The following is a 16198-nucleotide window of genomic DNA, read 5'->3' as shown; positions in this document are numbered from 1 at the left end:
GCAAAGGCAAAAATGAACCATTGGGACTTCATCAAGATAAAAAGAAACACAGCACAGCAAAAGAAACAGTCAACAAAACCAAAAGACAACTGACAGAATGGGAGAAGATATTTGCAAAACACATATCAGATAAAGGGCTAGTATCCAAAATCTATAAAGAACTCATCAAACTCAACACCCAAAGAACACATGATCCCAAGAAACGGGTAGAAGACATGAACAGACATTTTTTCCAAAGAAGACATCCAAATGGCCAACAGACACATGAAAAAGTGCTCAACATTGCTCAGCATCAGGGAGATCCAAATCAAAACCTCAATGAGATACCACCTCACACCAGTCAGAATGGCTAAAATTAACAAGTCAGGAAACAACAGATGTTGGCGGGGATGCGGAGAAAGGGGAAGCCTCCTACACTGTTGGTGGCAATGCAAGCTGGTGCAGCCACTCTGGAAAACAGTATGGAGGTTCCTCAAAAAGTTGGAAATAGAGCTACCGTATGACCCAGCAATTGCATTACTGGGTATTTACCCCAAAGATACAAATGTAATGATCCAAAGGGGTACGTGCACCCTGATGTTTATAGGAACAATGTCCACAATAGCCAAACTATGGGAAGAGCCAAGATGTCCATCGACAGATGAATGGATAAAGAAGATGTGAGATACACACACACACACACACAGTGGAATATCATGCAGCTATGAAAAGGAATGAAATCTTGCCATTTGCAACGACAAGGATGGAACTGGAGGGTATTATGCTGAGCGAAATACATCAATCGGAGAAAGACATATATGATCTCACTGATATGAGGAATTCTTAATCTCAGGTGATGAAAACAAACTGAGGGTTGCTGGAGTGGTGGGGGTGGGAAGGATGGGGTGGCTGGGTGATAGACATTGGGAGGGTATGTGCTATGGTGAGCACTGTGAATTGTGTAAGAATGTTGAATCACAGACCTGTACCCCTGAAACAAATAATACACTATATGTTAAAAAAAAAAAGATAGTAGGAAGGTAAAAATGAAGGGGGGCGGGAATCGGAGGGGGAGACGAACCATGAGAGACTATGGACTCTGAGAAACAAACTGAGGGTTCTAGGGGGGAGGAGGGTGGGAGGATGGGTTAGCCTGGTGATGGGTATTAAAGAGGGCACATATTGAATGGAGCACTGGGTGTTATATGCAAACAATGAATCATGGAACACTACATCAAAAGATGTAATGTATGGTGATTAACATAATAAAATAAAAAAATGGTATAAAAAATAATAATGGAAAATAAGTGAGAACTTTATACGTTTTGTGTTTTATTCTGAGAAGGTTTAAAATAAAGCTTCTCAAGTTTCCCATAGTTACCTATAGGTAAATCATATAAATGAGCTAATTATGGGAGGTTTTTGTATTTGTTTTTTTGGTTTTTTGGTTTTTTTTGAGATTCCTAATAAGTTGAGGGATGGTCATCTGTTTGGAATGGGTGTGTTTCAGAACGTCACATTGGTATAACAGTTTTTGAGGTCAGTTTTAGAACATCAGAATCTAGATTAACATCTTTAATGTAATCAACCTTGTAGGGAAAAAAGGTAGGTAGTTGACTGTTATCTAATGCAGTAGAGAGGAATTAGATTGTTTTGCTCTTGGAATCTGTTTCTCTTATAAAATTTAAACATTATCAGGTATGGGTTATAAAGTGGAATGTAAACCCAGACTCTACTTCTCAGCGAGGAGGCAGAAAAGCATTTTGGATCACATTGCATCTTAACAGGAATGCATGGACAATGCTCTTTGGAACCTTGTCAAGTCATCTTGGCTAAAGTCTGTTCTTCACAGCAAAGGAAACTGAAATGTATCAGGTCTCTTTTATTAGTAAGAGGGAGGAGTAGTGGTGTGGATTATCCAAAAATCATTCATGCTTGATTTTAGAATTTTTATTTTAGCATTTATTTATCAATGTGTGCATGCCTCATTGGAACTTCGCAACCCTCCTTTTAATAAAAGCATCCCTTGGTGAAAACTTGACTCAGCTGGAGCTATGGTGCTGTCTACCCTCATCATCCTGATTTCCACGCCCACAGCAGTATGCATCACCTCTGACACAAGTCACAATTTTTATCTAAAGGAGGTAGTGAGTATGTTTATCCTTTTGAGAGCGGTTATGGGCATATTGCACCTTAGGCATGCTCAGATTTAAGATTTAGTCATCCCACGGCCTCCCAAGCCTCATGATAAATAGACATTTGTAATTTTTCTGAGGCCTACATTTGAATCAAACATACCATGAGGCCTGCTGCCCGGCTTCATTGTTTTGAGAAGTTCAGCTGTTTCTCTTCACTCATGGTGTTCTATGCTTTAATGCTTGTTGCCTTATGACATTATCCTTTGTGGAGAAGTATCACAAAATAAAGCCAGCTGGGAAAGCAGATGATGAAAATTTTTCATCAGCAGGGATGGTTTTTAACCAGAAAATGGAAGTTGTAGGTAATTTAATAATGTTAAATATGGCAGACGCTTGACAAACCTGTGGACCTGAACAACTCTACCATGTACTATAATGGAAATGACAATAAAAAGTTAGTGAAACTGTTACAGTGATTTTTCTAGCCAAGGAAATAATTCCTCATCCAATGAGAAAGAAAAACTCAGGAGAATGTTGGAAAGGCTCCTAAGGTATGGTCTGGCTATGCACGGAAAGACGAGACTGCCATTTCTGGGAAGTAACAGATGGCCAAGACATTGAACTGACAGATGAAGGTTGATTTGATGAAATTTCTCAAATGCATTTTCTTTGCCAAATGTGAAGTTAATAAGGGGAGGCCACACCAGCTAGCCATGTATTGCTCCTGGAGCTGAGCTGAAGGAACTCATAAATCAGGGAAGTGTTATGGTCTCTGTGAATGCAGGAGTGTAATGAAACCCACCTTTGAAGAAAATACCTTCTCTAAATATACATCCCAAGAAGAGATATGAGCATTGGGTATTCAGACAACTAAGGGGTAATTTTGGTGATGGAATGGAGGGAAATCTAAACATGCCTGAGAGGTGAATCAAATTCCTTGTGAGGACAGGAGGTGAGGGAAGGAAGGAGGGACGAAGGCGGGTCTAAAAGCAGCACCTGCTCTTCTAGTTCATTTCTAGTTGCCTTTCTCATCCTTTCCCCAACTTGATGCACTTGCTTCTTTGGTTAAGGTTTATCAACCAAATGCTGACGATCACCAGATCGAAAAGACGTTGTTAACCTATGGCTTTAGCTCAGTGGGTCTCAAGTGGTGGTCCTCAGACCTGCACCATCAGCAGAATCTCTAGCCCTCACCTAGAATTACTGAATTGGAAACTCTGGGTAGTGGAGCCCTGCTGTCTGTCTTGAGAAAGCCTTCCAGGTGATTTTGGTGCAAGCTGGTTAGAAGCCCTCTGCTGTGATTTGTCTTCATTCAGCATTTCCTTTAACATTTTAATTTATTATCGTTTGTTATATATTACATACAGTGTACAGTTGTGGTAATCATCTTCATTACTCTGACTTCTCAGATTTTTTAAGTTCCTGGCTGATTTTATTATAGTTTATATTAGGGCTTGCTTTGGTAGATTTTTAAAAAATTATTTTGGCTCTGTGTTTACGGAATCTATAAGAATATGAGGGGCTAGCTCACATTTTCCAGGTACTGTTTTAATTAATTTAATTAATATTATAAGGGAAATTATAAGCTCTAGTGGTATTCAAGAATTTAGAGATTAGAGAAAGGTTCAAGGCATGACATTTCTCAGGGATAAGGGTCTACAGTAATTTTGGCGGTACAAATAAACCTAATCAAACTGAGTAGCTGTCAGTAAGAAGCAAGATTTACTGGGTAGTTGACTTTAAATATTTTGATCTGATACATAAATTAACCCTCCCCAAATCTATTTAGCAGCTGGTTGTCATTTCCATTAGCTAAAAGCAGCTAGTCTTAAATCTGTTTCAAAGCTCCTGCCAGCACGTCTTGCTGAGCTTTGTTTAGCCTTTCAACTGTGAGACAAAATTCCCAGGTGCCCGTTCAGTGCTCAGGTCTCCAGACCTTGTTATGGGCTGTTTAAATCCTTCTGCCAGCTCTTGAAATGACCCAAGGCAAGTAATTTAATTCAGTCTTTCTGTCACTGAAGGTAGTCAAGAAGGATTTAAGGATTTATATGCAATAAGAAACATGCTTTAGAGTTTTATCAGTCTAAGCTCTAAAGGTAGAAGAGGTGAGGGTGAGGGTTGAATGTTTTCACTCATTCCTGACCATTTTCAGCTCTAAGGACATGGTAAATTCTTCCATTAACTTTTATGCAGTGATCAGACTTCCTTAGTTTTTGGTGCCATATCATCATGAATACTTTCATTCTCTAAAGTTTTGGAAATTGTGATTGCTTAATATATTATTCTTATTCTTGTTTTTTACTATTTCTGATTACAGTAGACCCTCACTAGTTTATACAAAAGTTCTGTAAATTTGTAGATGATTTTAGGGAAATGTGGGTTATTTAAGTAATACTATGTTCAGGTAAATAGAGCTAAATGAAATCAACTTTGTAAAGTTGTATTAGTTATTGCCCTGAAACTTAATGGCTTAAAACACCGCACATTTATTATCTCCTCCTTTCTCTGAATCACGAGTTCAGGAGTGGAGTGGCCTAGCTGGGTGCTTCTGGCTCAAGTATCATGAGGTGTGCAGTCAGCATGTCTTGGGGGTAGCCATTCTCCAGGGCTACTGGGGCTGGAGGATATGCTTCTATTATGGCTCAGTCATGTGGCTGGTGAAAAGAGACCTCAGTTCCTCACTGGCTTTTGGCAGGAATTTCAGTGCCTCACCTTGTTGGCCTTTACATAGGGTCTCCAGAGTGTCCTCATGACATGGCAGCTGGTTTCCCCAGAGGAAGAGTGATCCTAGAGAGAGCAAGGAGGAAGTTCTATGCCCTTTACGACCTTCAGAAGTTGCTTCACTTCTGCCACATTCTGTTTGTTAAAAGCGAGTCACTAAGTATAGTCCACATGCAAGAGGAGTGGAATTAGGCTCTACCTTTTGAGGGGAAGAATTTAAAAGAATTTTATGGACATATATTTAAACTGCAGTGATAGACACGGTTATATATTTAGCAAAGACGTGATTGGCAACAACCAAATTTATACTTATTCCTGTATTGTTTAAATGGTCTTATAGTTAAAACAGGTGTTTTTGCTACTTTATATATATATTCCTGAAAATTCTCATGTTCTCCAAAATTGTAAAATAAAAGTAAAAGGGTTTATGGGAAAATGCAGTTGGAAGGGGGCAGGACTATAAGTCCATGCATCTTTATAACCCAAATACTAACAAAAGTAATGATGGGGCCTCGGGAGATAATCCAGATGGTCCCCATGGGCATCCTAGTGTGGCTGGAAGTTGAGTTGCCTTAAGGAATATTAAAACTGCACAATAACAGAACAATAGAAATGCTAGCTTGTGGGCACTGAGATAGCATATTTGCTGTGGACTTTTTCCTTTGCTATTGAAAGTTATAATTCTAGAGTAAATCTTTTTGAACCAACACAATATGCATATTAAAATGACACCATTCCCCTATTTATAATCATATGAGCTAATTGGTATTAATGAATCACAATATTGTAGCAGAACAGACTGTAGTTTCCCTTAAATAAATAAATACTTCTCTTCTAATCATTTATTTAGTAAAATTCCCTGCTGATAGATAAGACTGAAGGAGACTTCAGTCGCTCTGTTGTGGTCAGGTCTCTATCTCAGCTTGAAATACTTGCTTTTGCTGTCTATCTTTTCTCTTGGATCGTGTAAGAAATGCCTTAAATCTGTAGGAAATTAGAGTAACATTTCTTTTTTTTTTTTTTAAGATTTTATTTATTTATTCATGAGAGAGAGAGAGGCAGAGGCAGAGGGAGAAGCAGGCTCCCCGCAGAGTGGGGAGCCCGATGCGGGACTCGATCCCAGGACCCTGGGATCATGACCTGAGCTGAAGGCAGACGCTTAACCGACTGAGCCACCCAGGTGTCCCTAGAGTAACATTTCTAAAATAAAAGTTTTAACGAATGATCCAACTTTCAACTGGTAGGCATTGGTTACTTGGTGTTGTCAATATTTATTAGAGCATAGGACAATTGGAATTCCTCTGAATTGAGAAGTTTAAGAATTGGCAGGGAGAGATAAAATAATTCCTTATGTCATAGAATAAGGAAGTCTGATGCAAAGGAGGGTGCATCTGGGTTGTTGCCCAGGTATATAGTGCATATTCATCTCCATATTCCATGTACTCCATACACAGCCAAGCCCTGAGGACATGTCTGATCTGGAACACCCAGGGAGGGAGCAGACCACAAGGATATTGAAGTTCACTCAGAACAAGACAAGGAGGGGTTTGATTCAGACTGGGATGTTTAGGGCTTTCCAAGGACAGACTGATCTTACCATTAGGCTCCAGGACTATTCAAGGCCCTTTGGGAATTTTTCTAACTAGAGAATAAAAAGCCTGTCTCTGTTGATGTCTCCATACTCTTTTATATATTTCTGGGATGTATCGTCCACTCTATCTGGTGATTTGTTCTAGGGCTTTCTCTAGGATTTTTGTGGAGTTGGGAGAATTGAAGGGCTATGTTTATGTATCCCTGTTGTCTTTTTCATCAGTCTGTGGTTACTCACAGATCTACATAAATGTGACAGGTTAACAAGTGTCCTTGAAGCCACTCTTGGATGTGGCTAAATTGTCTCCTTCTTTGCATTCATTAGTCCATATGTAAGTGTGTGTGTGTGTGCACGCGCGTGCGTGTGCATGTGCACGTGCATATTTAGATCAGATTCCTCGTTAGTGTATGTTTCTTACATTCATGGAAATTGGATTTTAGAAAGCAGTAGTCTGTTACACTTACCTTCTTCCCTACAGGAAGAGTGTCATGTAGAAAGGAGCTCTTAGACTGGGAGTCCGAGCATTTTTCTCTCTAGGTAAATGAACTCATATGGAAGGGGACAAGCGAATGACTGGTCTGATCCATCACTGGCAGCCTTTGGCAAGTCAGGTCTGATCTGAAGTTTTCTGGGCTTCCTACCTCTTTGTGGGGCATTAACATCTGGTGACTGAACAAGTCAGTGGAGTTCTCAGCTCCCTTGAGGGTGTTAGCGGTGTGTAGTTGTTTGCTGGGCACCAAGTTGAAATAGCTAAACCACTGTTAAACTTCACTCTGGCCCAGCCCCAGCAAAATTATGTCATATGCAGTATCTACTTTATAAAACATCTGATATACTGGGAGAAAGAGGAAGTGAAATTCAAACCCGCTGGTTTTGTTATTTCTGCCCAAAGGTATGTATTGGAAGGGTTCCAACACTCTGGATCTCTTGAGATCTATTTTTGGTGCTGCTACTCTTCCTGTTTCCTTTTCTAGCAGGTATTAGACATCTACCAAAACTACTTGGTATTTATGTGAATTTTTAAAATTCATAAGAATATAATTTCCCTTGAATATGTTTTTTCTGCTAGCCTTTGGCAACTAGGCAACTTTCCAAATAAATAGAACCCTTCTGGCTTGGGTCCTGTTCAAGGACACGTGTCTCTCATTAGTTATTTCTCTTTTTTTTTTAAGATTTTTATTTATTTGACAGAGATATACACAGCGAGAGGGGAACACAAGCAGGGGGAGTGGGAGAGGGAGAAGCAGGCTTCCTGCGAGCAGCGAGCCCGATGTGGGGCTCGATGCCAGGACCCTGGGATCAGGACCTGAGCCGAAGGCAGACACTTAACGACTGAGCCACCCAGGCGCCCCTCTCATTAGTTATTTCTGAGCATGGGTTTCAGTACTCTTTGCCATTATACATTCAGTGTCTACAACGGGGAATGTTTTGCTCCTTGTTTATAACACTGTCATTTATTAACCACAGTAGTTCTCCCATCCAGTTGATAGGACTTGTCTGAATATCAGTCTGCCAGATTCATTTCCATCTTGGAAACGAAGACTCTTAAGATCTTTCCCAGCGCTCTCTTTGTCTCTGAGTCGCAGTGCCCCTCTCTCTCTGTCTTCCCTCCATGAGTCACATGCACCACCACACAGCATCCTTCCTAGATTGGTGTTAAGTCTGTCCTTGAGTACTTAACCTATCTTATAGAGTAACATTTTCTTATTAGAAAAGTTATTTTTTGTCTCCTTAACAGTAAATGTACATCGAGTAACTGTAGAGCAAGAACATCAGCAGTTAATTCCATTAAAACTGATTAGTTTCATTAAATGCTAGATCTTGAATGTTATTTCCCTATCTCAGTCTATAATATTTTCTTTTTAGTGTACTTAAGTTAACTCTAGCCATTTATAAAAGTCTTGAAGTTATCCCTTTTTAAATGTAAAAAAAAAAAAATGTGCAGGATATAGAAGGAAATAAAACTTGGGTTTAACAGAGGACGTAAAATAGTCTTTTCCGAGCGTTTTAAGGAAAAAGCTTTTCTTCACCTAAAATTAAAATGTCTGTGGAGTAGATGTGGTAGTTCTTAACCATAATTGTATTATTGCAGATTTCAGAGTCTCTCAATTGTAAATTAGATTGTTGCTCAATAATTATTCTCTGTTGCCCTGATAGTTTATCTGGTATGCCAGTGAGTTGGAAAAAAGCCCAATTGTAGGGCACCTGGATGGCTTAGTTAAGTGTCTGCCTTCGGCTCAGGTCATGATCCTGGGGTCCTGGGATCGAGTCCCGCATCGGGCTCCCTGCTCAGCAGGGAGTCTGCTTTTCCCTCTCCCCTCTCCGTCAAATAAATGAATAAAATCTTAAAAATAAATAAATAAAAAGAGCCCAATTCTTTGGACTAAAATGTTTGCTTGTGTTTGTTTTAGGAAAACCTCACAGCACCGGTAGCTCTGAAAGGATTCAGCTCTCAGGAATGTATAATGTCCGTAAAGGCAAAATGCAATTGCCGGTGAACCGATGGACCAGACGCCACGTCATCCTGTGTGGGACCTGCCTGATAGTATCATCTGTGAAAGACAGCTTGACCGGAAAGATGCATGTTCTGCCACTAATTGGTGGAAAAGTAAGTTTAAAACGAACAAAATACTAACAGGTTTCCCAGTGTCATTAAGCTTACTTTGAGCCATTTCTTTAATATGGGGTCCATGGTTTTCACTCATCTAAGGTCTAATTCAGTTCCTGTTGTGCTCTACCAGTGGGCATGGTTGGATGGTGGAGTTGTGGAAGATAACAATGCTGTTGGCCCACGGGAGGCCCCGGTGATCATTACTTTATTAGTACATGCATCTTACTTATAGGCTTGAAAGCAGAGCAGCTAAAATTCAGTATTATATTTTAGGCTGTAGATGATAAATTATTCTTTATGAGTAGACATCTCTTGATATCTTGAGTATGTATTGTGTAGTATAGTATAATGACCCTGAAGTCCATGGCTTTAGGACCATTCAAGCATGGTTACCAAGGGTTAGACTATCTCTCTTGCATGAATCTTTGATCCAACTTTGGCATACCTGTCTCTCTTTGTGCAGTGACCAGTGAAGTTAGCATTTTTTTAAAGATTTATTTGAGAGAGGAAGAGAGGGCATGAACAGCGGGAGGGGCAGAGGAGAGGGAGAAGCAGGCCCCCCACTGAGCAGGGAGCCCCACACGGAGCTCAATCCCAGGACACTGAGATCATGACCTGAGCCGAAGGCAGACACTTAACTGACTGAGCCACCCCGGTGCCCCAGAATTAACATTTTTTAGTTTATCAACTTTAGCTAGTCATAATTTTTCAACCTGAAATGTTAACTTGTTTCAGAGAAAAACTGTGATACAGCTGATAGATATTACCAACATCACTATCTGCTTTTCTTGGGGCATGATAATTATTTTATTCCTATCATTTATAAACTAGAAAGAACCAGATTGCTTGGGAAAATCTTACATTCTTTTTTTGCCAGATCGATTTATTAATACCCAAGTGTTGGTGGGAGTATCATTACCATAATTATATGTTAGTATTTCCCGATTTTTAAATGATACGATAATCTCTTAATAAATGGGAAGGCAAATTTGGATGAAGAAAAGGGTTTTTGAAAATTGGGGGCATATTAAGCAAATATTTTCTTTACCATTTTTCTTCCTGAATGAGCATGGGAAAGAAGGCAGAACATGGAGGATATAAATAGAGGAGTAAAAAAACAAAAAACAAAACAAAACAAAAAAACCCCACAACTTTTGTTAAAGTGAACTTTTTAAAATGGGCAAATGTTTAATCTGCTGGTTCCAGGGATTAGAAATGAATAAGGTAAAATCAAGTGTGTGCAGTAGTAAATGGCTTTGTTACTCACCTGCTGTGTAGCAAATTCATTCTTCATTCATAATTTAGTCGTTCCTTCTGTAAATAGCCCATGTCAGTTCCCTACCCACCCCTCTGCTAGTATGCATTCTAATCCTAAAAAGACTAATACTTGATCATTTAAAAAAGATTTTGACCAGGCTGCCAGGTATATTTAGATCTATTTCAGTCACCTGTTTTGAAACCATTACTTAACTTTTGTCTGAGCGTTGAAGAATTAGTGGTATCTTATTACTGAAGATTTTGTCCTCTGGACTGAATTCTGAAAAATTAGTCATCATTATTACTCCCATAGGTCATCATTACAAATGTATATTTAATGTTTGATGCCCTGTTAGGTCAACAATCTGTTTCTTTCTTCTCTATGATGTTAGGCATTTGCTTAGGCAAATTTAATACAACTATTTATTAAATAACCTCTGTGGGGAAGCCACTTTGCTCGGTGTTGCAGAAATACCAAGGTGGGTAAGTCATCATCCCTGCCTTTGAATTGCTTATAATTTACTATCCAGAGGTGAAGGATGGGCACAACGATATCTGCTCTAAGAGAGATGCAGAAAAGTAGTGCAGGAGATGAGTGGAGGAGAGATTACATTTTCTTGTGGGGAATCAGGGAATTTTGTGATGAAGGAGGTAGCAATTACAGTAAAACTTGAAGGGTGAAAAATCTCTTGACATATGAAGGAGATGGTCAGAAAGATTATTGTGCTCAGAGAAGCCAAGGCAGGAAAGCAGTGGAATGTTCAGATAAGGTCAGAAGATCGAGTTATAATTAGCATTTTCATTCAGAGCTAGAGACTTGTCTTGTTTCCCAGGCCTATTATTGGATGGACTTCTACCATTGAATAAATTGAAATAGCTTCCTTTTCTCACAGACCAACCTTGTAAAACCTGTTTTGCACTATGCCTTTAAAAATAATTGAGTATGTTGAAAAACAGTCTTTTAAAACCTGTTGACCAAGTTAGGGAAAAATAATTCAGTCTTTGCAATCTGAGTTTTCATTAATGTTTATCTGTTCCTTTTTTCATTCTGCTGTTTCATTCTGTTAAAGGAAAAACTAAGAGTAAATAGAAGGTTTTTATTTTTGTTTTTTATAAATATATGTGAAGAAGAGCTAGAAATGAAGTGTGAGATAGATTGGCCATAACCCTAGCAATAATTGTTGATAAATCTGACAACCACTTGAGCATGATCATTTAGTTTACATTTTCAAATGTCAAATTCCAACTATGAAGTTAAACGAAGCACTCTTAAAATTTAATTGTTGGGGAGAAATTATATAATAGGTAAATTTCTATTCATTGTGCAAGTGTTAGGTTATTTAATTTATCCTTTAAAATTTAACAGATTTTTAGATATCATATTTTAATATTTTACTTAATATTTGCTAAATTATGATGCATAATAAGTTGAATAACCGTTAACCTACTACTCAGTTTAGGAATCATGGCAGTATCAGTACCAGTGTTTCTACCTGTGTCCACTTTCATCTTTCCCGTTGCCTCCCCAAACCCCAAAGGTATCCACCCATTGTCCTAGAATTTATATTCATCATTTTCTTTTTTGAAATAAGTTTAATCTTTTTTGAAATAAAACTATGTTTTGCTTTTGATCTGAATAAAAATGGTATTGTACTACGTGTGGGCTTCTGTGATTGAATTTTTCCACTCAGTATTATGTTGTTTCATAACAAGATTCTATGTTGCTTGCTGTATGTGGTTTTCATTTGTGTATAATGTTTCCCTCTCTAAATGTTCTAAATTCTCATAATTTCTTAAGTAATTTTCCTGTTGATGGACATTTGGGTTGCTTCTAGTTTTTTGTTATTATAAATAATGCTGCTGAAATAGTCTTATATTGATATACCTCCTGGTATGCAAGTAGATTTTCTAGGGCAGTAGTTCTCAACTCGAGTTACTGTGCCCAAAAGGGACATTTGGTAATATGTACAAGTGTTTTGATTGTGAAATTATTGGACAGTCAACAAATCGGCTAAATTATTCTATAGTAACAAATCCCCCCAGATGTCAGTGACTTGACATAACCGCATTTTCTCATTCCCCTAAATGTCCACTGTGAATTGGTGGAGATTTCTTTTTTCACATAACTGTCCGGGGACCCAGCCTAATGGAGGCTCTGCTCTCCTAAAACATTTGGAACATGCAACCTTCTTTTGGTGCTGAGGCAGAGGCAGAGACAACAGAAGACTCATGAACTGTCTCTTGTATATTTGGAAGCAGAAGTGACCCCATGTCACTTCTGCTTATGGCTCATTGTCCAGAACTAGTCACATGACTTCACCTTAATTGCAGAAAGTCTGGAAAATGTGGAAAGTAGTGTTTGGTTAATATTAATATCTTTGGTGCAAGGGGAAAATATTGGCATTTATGGGGCAGGGGCTCAGAGAATGAAATGTCATGCAAAGTATTAGTACTGCACCATGTACAGTGAACTGTTTAATTCAAAATCCTGTAATAAATGACCTCCTTGAGAAATGCTGCTCTTAGATACAGACTTAGGAGTGCAGTTACTGGGCTATAGGACATATGCACATGCTACAAGATGATATCAAATTATTTTCCAAAGTTGATGCACCATTTTACACTCACATCAGTGTACAAGTGTTCCTGTTTCTCTACATCTTCACCAAATTTTATTGAGGTATAATTGACCTATAGGAAACTGCATATTTTGATAGTAATTTGATAACAGTAGAGGTAGCTAAATACACCCATTAAACCATCGCCACAATGAAGAAAAATGATCATAACACCCTCAAAAGTTTCCTTGGGCTACTTTGTACCCCTTTCCTCTCACTCTTTTCCTCTCACTTTTCCCCATCCTCCAGAAATCACTGGCCTGATTTCTCTTAATATTGATTAGTTTAAATGGCATTTTAAAAAAACTATATTTTCTCTTTAGTGTATAGAAATGCAGTTGTCTTTTGAGTATTGATTTTATATCTAGCCACCTTGCTAAATTTTCTTTTTTATTCTAATATAATGTCTATAGATTGTTTGGAGTTTATTATGTAGCTAATCATGTAATATTTAAATAATGACAATTTTCTTCCTTCTTTAATACATTTTTGTGTCTTATTGTAATGGCCAGAACTCTATAGTATTGAATAGAAACAGTAGATACTTGTCATCTCAGTGATCTTAAAGAGAGTGGTATATCATCATCATTAACACTGAAGTTTGCCTTAGATGTTGATAAATACCCTTTGTCAGCTAATACCAAGTTGTTATTTGTGTTCTTAGTTTGCTAGGAGTTTTTATCATGAATGATGAATAAGTGGTGAATGTTACCAAATGCTTTTTCTGCAGCTGTGGGGATGATCATATGGTTTTCTTCTTTCACCTGTTAAAGTGATTAAAGATCTTATAGTTCCAATAATATTATATCATCTTGCCTTTCCTGAGGTAAATCCAATTTGTTCTTGATATGTAGTTTTTTTTAAAATTTAAATTCAAGTAATTAACATATAATGTATTATTTGTTTCAGGGGTATAGGTCTGTGACTCATCAGTCTTATATAATACCCAGAGCTCATTACAACACATACCTTCCCCAAAGTCCATCAACCCAGTTATTCCAACCCCCCACCCCTCCCCTCCAGCAACCTTCAGTTTGTTTCCTAAGATTAAGAGTCAAAAGATTTTATTTATTTATTAGAGAGAGAGCAAAGCAGGGGGAGAGGGAGAAGCAGACTCCCCACCCAGCAGGGACCCTGACTCAGGGCTCAATCCCAGGACCCTGAAATCATGACCTGAGCTGAAGGCAGACACTTAACCAACTGAGCCACCCAGGCACCCCTTGATGTATAGTGGGTTTTTTGGTATTTCTGGATTCCACATGTCTATTTTTTTTTTTTTTTGTATTTCTGGATCCTGATGCAACATTTTGTTCAAGATAAGTGTTCATAACTGAGACTGACCTATAATTTTCCTTTCTGTTTCTGCTCTGATCTGTTTTTGGTTATAAAATAGGTTGGGGTATTTTTCTTCACTTTTTGTTTGGTAGATGAGTTTGCACAAGTTTGGAATGATCTGTTTCTTGGAATTTTGGTAAAATTTATCTATAAAACCATATGGGCCTGATACTTCTTGAGAAAAAAATTTTTTAATATTCAGTTTCTTACATGGTTATAGGACTATGTAGGCCTTCTGGTTTTTTTCTTGACTTAGTGTTAGTAAAATATATTTTCTTAGATTTTGCCATAAAATTGCTTATAATGTTCTTTTAAATCTCTGCTTAATCTGTAATCATGTCTCTTTTCATTATTAATGGTATTTATATATCTTCAATTGATATCATTGACCAATATCAGTTGACATTTGATTTTGTTAGCCTTTTCAAAGAACCAGTGTTTTGTTAATGTTCATGTTCTCTGTTGTATATTTGGTTTTCATTTCATTAATTTCTGCTTTTTATTATCACCTTTATTCTACTTTGAGTTTATTCAGTTTTTGATATGGTATTTTTTCCCCTAAGTTCTTGAGACACATATCAATGAAAACAATTTTCTGCCTTCTTTTCTAATATGAGTATTTAAAATTACAAAATTTCCCCTATGTACTGCTTTTGTTGCATTCCATAAATTTTGATATGTAGTACTTTCTTAATGGTTTAGTTCTAAGAATACCTAAATTTCTATTATGACTTTTTTTACTTGTTTAGAAGTGTGTTACTGGTTTTCTAAGTATACTTGAATTTTAATTGACTTTTTATTATTGACATCTAACTTTTGTGTTTTGGTCCTAGAACATAGTCTGTGATACTCATCTTTTTGAAAATTTTTTATACTTTCCTTGTGACTTGTGATCATTTTTGTAAATGAAGCACATAGGAGCTTGTGTAATATCATGTTAGTTTATTATCTGGACTTTTCCTCCTTAGGAAGAATTTACTGGGAATGGAAATTTGATTTGACTGTATCACTGCCTTATTAGGACTTGAAGGACTAATTAGGACTCTTGGTAGAGTTTTATTTCATTGTTAACCTCAATTTCATGTTAAATTTTTAAAAACTTACCTAACATGCTTGAAGACCTTTTTCAAAAGGTTGTAATTCAGAATAATACAAAAGTCCCTTAAAGTAAAAAATTTACCTAGACTAAAAATCCTTAAGTAAAATATTAAGGACAACTCCGCCCAAAGGAAGGAAGAACCTCAGCACCCTATTGTGACGATAGAGAAATATAAGGAAGGGAGTCTGTTCCAATTTAAACAGGAAGAAAAGAATTTCACTTTTGTGGGGGAAATCTAAAGAAGAAAAAACTCCCCATTTTCGATTTCCTTGTAATTCAAATTGGTTGGTCAGACTCAGGAACTTAACACATTTTAAGTATTAAGAGGAACATATGTAGGGAAAGATGCAAATCCGTGCAGGGTCACTGGCCCAAGGTATGGTTAATGAACTATGTAAATGGTCTGCTTTCCTGACTCGTTTTTGTTTCTGTTTGTTTTTATAGGTAGAAGAAGTGAAAAAGCACCAGCACTGTTTAGCATTTAGCTCCTCTGGACCCCAAAGCCAGACATACTACATTTGTTTTGATACATTCACAGAGTATTTAAGGTGGCTTCGACAAGTCTCCAAGGTAAGTGCTTGTTCAGCTTCTAGCTGGCTCAAGAGTTCCTCTCTGCTTTACCCAGTTCCAGAATGTAGTATTATACTTTTTTTTTTTTTTGCAGATACTGCTAGTAGTTTGCAATTTTTAGTTTTGTAGAAGCTCATTTTGGCTGAAAAGTAGCCAATTAAAAAATTTTTAAGTTTATTTCATTTGTTAGATTTTGTTTATCCTAAGTGGGGAAAAAAGAATTCAGGGGGTAGACTGGCATTACTATCTTAATGTTATAGATAAGGAACATAGGCTAAG

General features: G+C 37.5%; 1 protein-coding gene across 1 annotated transcript in view; it reads left to right on the top strand.

The window, feature by feature from the left end:
* The window catches only part of PHLPP1 (PH domain and leucine rich repeat protein phosphatase 1), a 208933-nt gene that overhangs the window by 96572 nt on the left and 96163 nt on the right, over positions 1-16198 (top strand). The window contains exons 2-3 of the mRNA XM_081801065.1: positions 8841-9037; positions 15794-15919. Of these exons, the coding sequence (XP_081657191.1) occupies positions 8841-9037; positions 15794-15919 (323 nt within the window). The remainder of the gene's footprint in view (positions 1-8840; positions 9038-15793; positions 15920-16198) is intronic.

This window comes from Leptonychotes weddellii, chromosome 13 (assembly GCF_054177405.1).
Source record: "Leptonychotes weddellii isolate Sample4059 chromosome 13, ASM5417740v2, whole genome shotgun sequence".
NCBI classification, from domain to species: Eukaryota; Metazoa; Chordata; class Mammalia; order Carnivora; family Phocidae; genus Leptonychotes; species Leptonychotes weddellii.
Note: the sequence above shows the minus strand (reverse complement) of the source record. Positions and strands in the feature narration are given on the sequence as shown.